Source organism: Mustela erminea, chromosome 10 (genome assembly GCF_009829155.1).
Source record: "Mustela erminea isolate mMusErm1 chromosome 10, mMusErm1.Pri, whole genome shotgun sequence".
NCBI lineage: Eukaryota > Metazoa > Chordata > Mammalia > Carnivora > Mustelidae > Mustela > Mustela erminea.
The window spans coordinates 16,441,382-16,450,563 of NC_045623.1; the positions used below are offsets into that span (position 1 = coordinate 16,441,382).

General features: G+C 40.8%; 1 protein-coding gene across 1 annotated transcript; it reads right to left on the reverse strand.

The window, feature by feature from the left end:
- Positions 1-690: 690 nt before the first annotated feature.
- TMEM167B (transmembrane protein 167B) lies at positions 691-6,169 on the reverse strand. The gene is made up of 3 exons (XM_032303301.1): positions 6,012-6,169; positions 3,929-4,060; positions 691-3,163 (listed from the first exon to the last, which is right to left on the reverse strand). The coding sequence occupies exons 1-3, from the start codon at positions 6,019-6,021 to the stop codon at positions 3,081-3,083; spliced, it is 225 nt and encodes a 74-aa protein (XP_032159192.1). The 5' UTR covers positions 6,022-6,169; the 3' UTR covers positions 691-3,080.
- Positions 6,170-9,182: the final 3,013 nt, after the last annotated feature.

The following is a 9,182-nucleotide window of genomic DNA, read 5'->3' on the forward strand; positions in this document are numbered from 1 at the left end:
ACTTGACGCTATCTATGGCATTCATATTGCTGAACCTTCACTTAACTTTCACATCCATTACAGCATGTCTAACTTTCAAACTTCAGAATAAGTAGTGAAAAAAAAGTAGTGTTTATATAATGCGAATTAGGTCCATTCATACTGGGGAACACACTTTTAATGTCTCAGTTCCTTCTTTCTCCTTCTTCAATGAAAAAGGTATGTGTGTGGGTAGGATAAATCAGAATTTTGTGAATTTATAATTTGTAACTGCCAGTTCCACCATACATTTAGAATAAACAAATAGGGGGATACTATCCATTTATATGCCATGGCTGGTTAACCTGATTACCTCATTTGAATGTTTATGGCTGGTAATAACATAATATTTGTCTTTTAATAGCAGTGGTAGATAAAATGTATTGTCTTATTTAACATGCTTCAAAACTTATCCATATATATATGTATATATATGTAATGTATATATTTATATATATGAGCTGATACATGTATTAGCTCCCTCAAAGGAAAAAAACTGCACCTTCACAAATTATAAACTACATCATATATTTGGTGACCATCACAAGGGGTCAACTGGAATAATGATATTCACTAATGTAAACTAAAAGGGTATACTTGGGTAGAACCAAGGGGAGTATTGAACAACGTTCAATGAATTCATCATGTGACAAATAAAATGGACAAAAATTGTAGGGAAAGAAATTTTATTTTCAAGGATTTGTGCAGATAATGGTGAATAAAAATTTGTATTTTAACTATAAAAGGCTGACTTCATTCCACCCTGGCATTCAGAGCTTACGGTAATGCCAGTTTGAATCTGAGGCAATATCACTTTCCCCCTTCTTCCACCCCAAAACATTCCCTCAGAGGAACAACTTCTACAATTTTCACTCAAAAAACATATGACACATCAACCAAAGCAATGAGTTAAACAGCCTTCTACTTCTCTGCTTACATAAAGGCAAGAAATGAAATAAGCTGTGTATTTGTTTCTTGCTGTAAGTTGCCTTCATTCTGTGCACTTTTTGGTACATTCTCTTAGGAAAACATCTCAAAATATAACAATTTATGTCAAGATGACCCACCCGGGAGGCTGTAAAAATTGGTTTCAAGGCCTAGAACTGTGAAATGAAATGGGTTTAAAATCCGAAGCAGCTCTCCTCACTGAGCTTAGAGACATTAGCCCTATTGGAAAACAAGTCATTAAAGCTACAAAATAACAAGTGCAAAACATGCTGAACCTGTATTTCCAGGGAGTAACCTTCCTGCTGGCCAACAGGTCCCAAACACACCTACAAGGTGTAACTCTTTTTTTCTGTTCTAATAGATGTCCTTTCCCTCGTGTCAAAGATCCTCAGAAGAGACAATGGAAAACATATTAATCATTGAAATTGATTTACCCTGTCGGCCAATTCTTGGAGACAAAAAAGCCACAATTCTGAGATGATTAGACATGTAGTGTTTACTTGAGGACTTTTTACACCTCTAGAAACTCTCAAACCACTAAACTGGCTTATTTCAGAACCTAAACTTTCTAGCAGCTTTTCTTCGGAGAAAAGACAAAAGACAATTTCCTGCCACACAGGGGTCAACCACAACTGATTTGTCCACAGTCAAGTTTTACTGGAATGGACAATTCAATTGGTTCCTATGTTGATGCCTGCTTTTTACAATAATTAGACTAACACTCTCTTTTTTTAAATGGAGAAGTCTTCCCTTCAAATGTTGAGTCATCTAAAATGATTTGTGTAAGAATTGCCATATCCATGGAAAAGCCCATTAATCCCCATTGCAAACATCTGTTTTACTTAACTTTAGAAAACACCCTCATTTTATTTGTGGACTCTGTGAACTTTCCAAACATGCCCATGAATAGCAGCAACTTCTCTCACTCATTTCAATTTATCATGTTCTTGTAATACAAAGAATTTCCAAGAGCTAGGTAGAGAGTACTCCAATATGAGGAAAACTAAGAGTTGCCCAAGAAAAACAAGTGATCAATTAAAAATTGCCATAATAATCCAGACTCAAACAAAGTAAGGTTGTGTCTTGGATAACATGACAAAACATCCATCTAACATCACAATAAATTCTTAAACTAGATGACCTTACTAGTGTATTAATTATATACTAGATTTCTTTTACCCTAACTGCAAATATATTAAAAATTATTTCTTCAATACTTTCTCTTTTCCCCAGTGGTGGCATTTAAGACTGAGTAACACTATTTAGCACTCAGTAATTCAGAGCATATAAAAAGGCTTTAGGAAAATTGCAACAGTGGATTCATTTTCCATATACCATTTGATGGGATGAAGTCTCCTTTGGGGGGTATCGGTAAATAGAACATTTTTCCTTATCAAGTTACCGCTTTTTGGTCTCATTATGGACAGTTAATTCCCAAATCTTATGTAGGCCCGGATTTTCTTGGAAAACTCTTGAGCTACCAGCACACAGTACATTTAATTCATCTGTCCTCTTTTTGCAGTGAGGACCATGCCTCTCTCTCTTATGTTCCCAGATGGGTATATGAAAGAGAAATTTCCAAAGCCAAAAAATTTTCTTGGCATTGTGTAACTCCTGTTCCCCACCCCCCACCACCCCACCAGCTCACCACCCCTCCCCGCCCTCACCAATTTGCCAAATCCAAATCAAACAGTGAAAAAAAAAAAAAGTAAAGTCTTGAAAATTCTCTCTCTTCTCAAGAGGTGTGAATACTGAGCCTCAGTTTGAAAAGATCCTGATGATGAGCTGGAGAACAGAATAGATGACAGGTTTTTATGCAGGAGGTATGTAATCTTATCACTGTGGGGTGTAATTTATCTGGACATCATATGCTCTCTGCTGAGGACTGATTCACACAGATCCAAAGAAGTTGGCCTTCTGGAGTCCCCTGAAGTATAAATAATGTTTGTAACCATGAGGAATTTCCCCCCTATATGGTAGGGGCAAATGCTGTGGTGTCATCTTGGGGACTTTGATGATTTTAGCTGAGCTCTCTTACGCTGGGCCCAGGCCCCGGACAGTTTCTTCACTCTCATCCTCTTGGTTGGCAGCTGAAGAGACGGATGCTTTGGAATTCATTTTACAAACAGGACGTAAAAGGCCATTACAACACAGGCGATTGCCACAGCAGCGTGCAGCCTGGTTCCAATCACAGCGGCTGGCAGACAAAAGTAAAAAGAGAAAAGAAATCACACCCTGCCTTTCATCTAAGTCCTCATTTTCAAGGTGGTATTTTGAAATCTCTAGTCACGATGAAGACACCTATCAAGGTTCTCAAGAACCCACCCAAGGATGCATTTAAATACTAGCCATAAGCCGCAGATTCTAGGTGAATACACTGTTTTTATTTTGTATTTTTTGTAGTTTTTATTTTGTTCTATTTTGAAAAAAGATGTAGGTAGGTAGGATATACCCTTAATAAAAAGTAAAAAGTAAAAAAAGCATCTGAGTTAATGAACTCAGTCTTTTTTTTTTTTTAAGATTTTATTTATTTATTTGATAGAGAGAGACACGAGAGAGAGAGAGAGAGAGAGAGAGAGAGAACAGAAGCGGGGGAGTGGGAGAGGGAGAAGCAGGGTTCCTGCCAAGCAGGGAGCCTCAATCCCAGGAGGCTGGGATCATGGCCTGAGCTGGAGGCAGATGCCCAACAACTGAGCCACCCAGGCGCCCCAATGAACTCAGTCTTAAAAGAGACTCCAATATATTCTTTTCTGAAAGCAGGAAAACTTTTCATTGGGAAGAAATTCCAACAGTTCTAGGCCAGTGTAAACTGCTTTTATTTAGATGCTTTTACCCCACGGAGAATATTAAAATTACCTTGATGCTAAAATAAACTTATGTAAAAGTGGAACCAAACACACTGCAGGCCAATCCCCCTCCCCCCTACACTTAGAAGCACCCCACTGTCCAGGGATGATTATACCTTTGTAAAACACACCCCAAACTCCCTTCTTCTCTGATAGCAGCCAGGTTTTGAGACGAGGTACCTTCTTGAAGTAAGCACAGGTGCAAACAAAGAGCAAACCAAACACCAGAATCCCATCCAAGGAGTACACTGTTACAGAAAGAAAAAAAAACACATATACACCTTTGGTACAAGTCTAGCTTGCGACAGGTGATCCCATTTGAAAACTCCAAAGAGAAGAGAATGATATAATATCAAGATGCTAAAATCAACTAGCAATGCCAACACTTGACAAGATTGAGCCAAAATCCTGGGACTAACAAAGTCACTTTATTGTTCCCCAAATTGCTTGGAGACAACCCCCTTAGATTTCACTGCACCCTCTCCTACCCTTTCAAGAGCTATAAGTCCTGAGAAGAGTGCATCACAAATCAGTCTCCCAGAAATGGTCAGTGTTGGTAAAAGTTTGAGAGAGGCGTAAGAATCCTTGGAGCCTGAGCTGAGGAAAGTACCCATGTTGCTATTATCAGTCACTCATGTGATAAAGGAGAGCCAGATGTTTAGCCAAGTCTCTCAAATCTGCCTTTGTTGAAGAATATGTTAAGGCAAAAACTAAAGCTTTATTGGAAATAGCAAGAGTTAGAGTTCATAAAACTACAATTTTCCTATGCTTATCTTACACCTCATGCACAATATTCTACTTACAAACCAAATTTCAGCTAGAATAACAGGTTCTTGTTAAAAAAAAAGTATCGGAGGTATCAACATAGAACAATTGTGGAAAAAAGTGTTGAACAATCACTTCTTTTTCTTGCATATGTAAAACAAGCTATTTCTTGTACATGTAAGCACAGTGAAGCACCTAACTGCAAATTAATTAATTAATTAATTAAAATTTTTTAAAAATTCAGACATAAAAGGAGGGAAGGTAACTAAAATTTACTCAGTGATTATTACATATCAGACTGCTTTCTTATTTCCTGGCTCAGATGATTTCTTCCTCCAGTGATGTTCCTTCTGGTACTGTGCTTAGTAACTTCAGACCTGTGACTTGCCCAGGAAGCTTCAAAAGGCTATTTTACATAATCAGTAGCTGCCAGTTCCGCATCATTCTATCTCCCTCTCTCCAGTAAAACTATCTCCTAGCCAGCTGTCACATAAGAAAGGGTCCAGTAAATTAACACATACATGCAATTCTTATGATGAATGACAGTTTAATATATTCTTTTACTTTCATAAGTTCTTGCAGACAATGCCAAAATTTACTGCCAGGCTTATGGAAAAGGTACTTCTAAGAAATACCTTCCTATGCCCCTCAAATCATACTAGGAGGCCTTCTCTTCTTTCCTGTAAAGCTGACTCTAAAAACCATAAAAGTCCTGCTTCCTGCACCTCCCTGGAATTCGGCAATCATGTCTATAAAGTGTCTAAAGGCGTCTGGAAAATTAGGTCGGATAAACAGGGTTGCAACTGCCACATCGTTTAGAAAAGGCAGTGTCTAAACTCAACCCCTGCAACACTAACCAGGATCTCCAGATGGGATCACTCTCAGGCAGGACTTGAGAATCAAACAAGAAAAAGCTTTCTGGCATTTTTTTCAAAACAAGAACTTTGTTTAAAGGTCTACATTCGCCTCCAAAAAGTGTGAGGCTTGACACTCTCTGGGATTTTTTTGGTCCTCCCAACGAAGCTACAGTCCGAAAGTATGAAAACCTAGGGGCTGAGAGGAGGATCCTCTCTCTTCCCTGGTGCAAAAGCAATAGTTCAACTGGGACTACCCTGCCCAGAAGTCTTGCAAGGGCTAGGACGAACTTTTAGGAAGGGGGAAGAGAAAGCACAGACTTTCTCTTCCTAAGGACTGATGACTCGTGTAGAGTGTGGAGACGAAAGGCACTGGTATTTCTAGATGGGCACTGGACCGGGGAACCGCGGAAGGGTTTGGGGAACAAGGGTTTGGGGAACAAGGGTTGGGGCACTGAAAGGCCAAGGTGGGGCTGGGCTGGGAGGGGGCGGGGAGAATGGCCACGTCAGTCCCGGCCCCGCCCGCCACGTTTCTCCTCGTCCTTTACTCCCATTCTCCACTCTGGGTATTGGCTCTCACCGTTCGTCATGGCGGCTGGGCCCGGGCCTGGCTAGGGGTTCCGGGATCAGCTGTGAGTGGTATCGGTGAAGACTGGAGAACCCAGCTCCGTGTTGACACTTCCCGATCGGGGCCGCAGCGACGGGTAGAAGGCGTTGTACGCAGGCGCAAGGGCAGAGAGGCGAGCGCCGAATGCACTCAGGAGTGACTAGCAGATTACGGAGCTAGGGGACTCGTTTGGGCGGTGCTTGCTGTATACACATGCGTAAAAGCGGGCTTTCCGGGAGGCTTCTGAAGTGGCCATGGTAACCACATTTTTCCGGGTGTCTTTGCGGCAGTAGTGCGGAGGCCTAACCTGACCTGTTCATGTCGGTGAATTTGGATAGGTAAAGGCTTGCAGCTTTGCACTTTTTTTCTGCGCTGTGACAGCTAGTGAGTGTGTAAGCCGCAACCTTCCTGCGACGGAAAGGTCTCGGTCCTGGGATTCCAACTAAGAGAACCCTTGACAGGGCTCATGGGTGGCTCAGTGGGTTAAAGCCCCTTCCTTTGGCTCAGGTTATGATCCCAGAGTCCTGTGATCGAGTCCCATATTGGGCTTTCTGCTCCGCGGGGAGCCTGCTTTCTCCTCTCTCTGTCTGCCTTCCTCTCTGCCTATTTGTGATCTCTGTCTGTCAAATAAACAAAATCTTTAAAAAAATTAAAAAAAAAAAAAAGACAACTCTTGACAGCAGGGCTCATGAGGTCTCCAGACTTGCTTTTGGTGCGCTGCCCTTTCTTACCTTTACTTCTTTTATTTTCCTTCTTTTTTTTCTCTTTCTTTCTTTCCTTTTGCTACTGGGTATGCCAGAATTTTTTCTCCAGTTTTACTGAGAAATAATTGACCTACATCACTTTATCACTTCTTTCTTACTCCTTATGGAAATCAGGATAGTTAGGCTCTGAACTCTCAGAATGAAGTAAGAAACCTAACAGAAACAAGCCACATATTTCAGTCCCTAAAGCTCCACTCTATCGGGAAACATACAGATAAGTGCCTGTTTCTGTGGATCTTCCTTTAAACTTTCAGGAGAGGCCCAATACTCTGTTGTATTTAGTTAAATGCTGGGGTCACCTTGGACTGTTTAACCAGAAATCGGGGATATCAAGACAGCGCTTTTCACAAAACTTTCACAAGCTGAGGAAAGATATCTACAGCCTAATGATGGTAGAGTGGAGGAGACAAAGCCGCAAGTTGCATTTTGCAATTCAAATTTTTAACTGGGCACAACTCGACCTGCTTTATTAAAATGCAAGGGGCGCCTGGGTGGCTCAGTCGCTGAAGCCTCTGCTTCTTGGTTTGGGCTCAGGTTACTGTCTGAGGTCCTGGGATGGAGCCTGGGTGGGGCTTCTGCTCACTGGGGAGTCTGCTTGTCTCCCTTTCCTTCTGCCCACTCCCCCATGCTTGCTTGCGCGGTCTGTCTCTCAAATAAAAAATAAAACGTGGCAAGAGTGCAGCTCAATCTTCTGAGGCTGAAATTTTAAGTAAGGTACCCAGTGATTTGACAAGGTCCTAAAAGAACTAAATGCCCCTCTTGTTGCAATGCCATCTGCTCACGGTAGCCCGCTTAGTTACAGGAAAAAAAGCTCCCAAAATGTCTCCTTCTAAGAGCCGAAGTGGAGAGGCAAGCCACAAGAAGTCTGATGCAACACAGACTCCTTGCAAAAATACACAGAAATGCGGGGGGGTGGGGGGTATGGGGGGAGGAAGACACAAAGGACAAAATGTAAGACAAGGCCAGATAAATATATGCATATACACATACAAATCCCCCTGCCCAAATGAACTGCTCACAACCCTTCAAAAACAACATAAAAATCCGTAATTGTCTTGTCCTTTGAATTTTTCATCAATTGTTATCTAAATCAGGATCAACACTAATAATATCACTAGCAACTGACTGTTGATTCCCTGCACCCACAGAGCCCAAACCAAGTCCTAAATAAATTCATGTTTACTAATTTGCATTGATCATGTAGCTCACCTTCAACTAAAAAATTTCTCCTCTTTTTTGGTTATTGTTGAAAGGTGCTAGCCTCACTGATCTGCACCTAATTGCTGTCTTTACTCAGGTTTTTCCACCAAAATACAGATGTTCCTAAGAAACCTACACCCTCTTTTTCTCATTATTTACTCTCACTTGGTGACCTATTCTGTTCATGGTTTCAACTACTAGCTCTTTGCAGAGTTCTTAAATTGATGTCCTAGCCAAGCTCCAATCTTAATTTCTAATAGATGTTCTGCTGAAATCTGAAATGTTAAAAGCCAAATGCAATTCCCCTCCAATTTCCCAGTTTCTATGATTAATATTTTTCCCCCAATCACTAAAGTTTAAATTTGTCAGTTATTTTGAGTCAATTAACTTTTTTCAAGATGTCATTCAGATTTTTCCCTTTTTTTAAAAAAATATTTTACTTACTTATTTGACAGAGAGATCACAAGTAGGCAGAGAGGCAGACAGAGAGAGAGAGAGAGAGAGAGAAGCAAGCTCCCTGCTGAGCAGAGAGCCCAATGCGGATTCAATCCCAGGACCCTGAGATCATGGCCTGAGCCAAAGGCAGAGGCTTAAACCACTGAACCGCCTAGGAGCCCCCAGATTTTTCCCTTTTTAATCTCACAGCTATCATGTTAGTGATTTTACTATGTCAGTCTTCTTTAAACATCAGTTTTATCCTCCAGTAGTGAAAACTTACATTCATATAATGTTTTGACATTTCCAAAGCTACCACACCTTGTTGTATGATCCTATTTAATCCTCACAAGTGCCTTATTATAGTTCTGGTCTTCTAAACTGAGGACTAGAAAATTTTGCTCAAAATCACAACTGTTGTTTCCCGTAACAGCAAGAACTAGGTGCTAAATATTGTTTAACTCTTTACCCTGCTGTTCATGGCCTTCCAGTAGCCCTTTCTACTGTTCTCCCAGTGGTAGACGTTAAGCTTCAGCTTTGAAAAGACTTCGGTGTTCTTCAAAGGTACTGTTTGCTTTCACAGTTTTTGCTCATGCCATTTGCTGTTTTAGTGATAACCTTATCTCCTCGTTTTGTACTAGAAGGACACCACTCCTTTTTTTTTTTTTTTTAATATTTATTTATTTATTTTAGAGAGCGAGAGAAGACACAAACAGGGGGAGGGACAGAAGGAGAGGGAGACTCT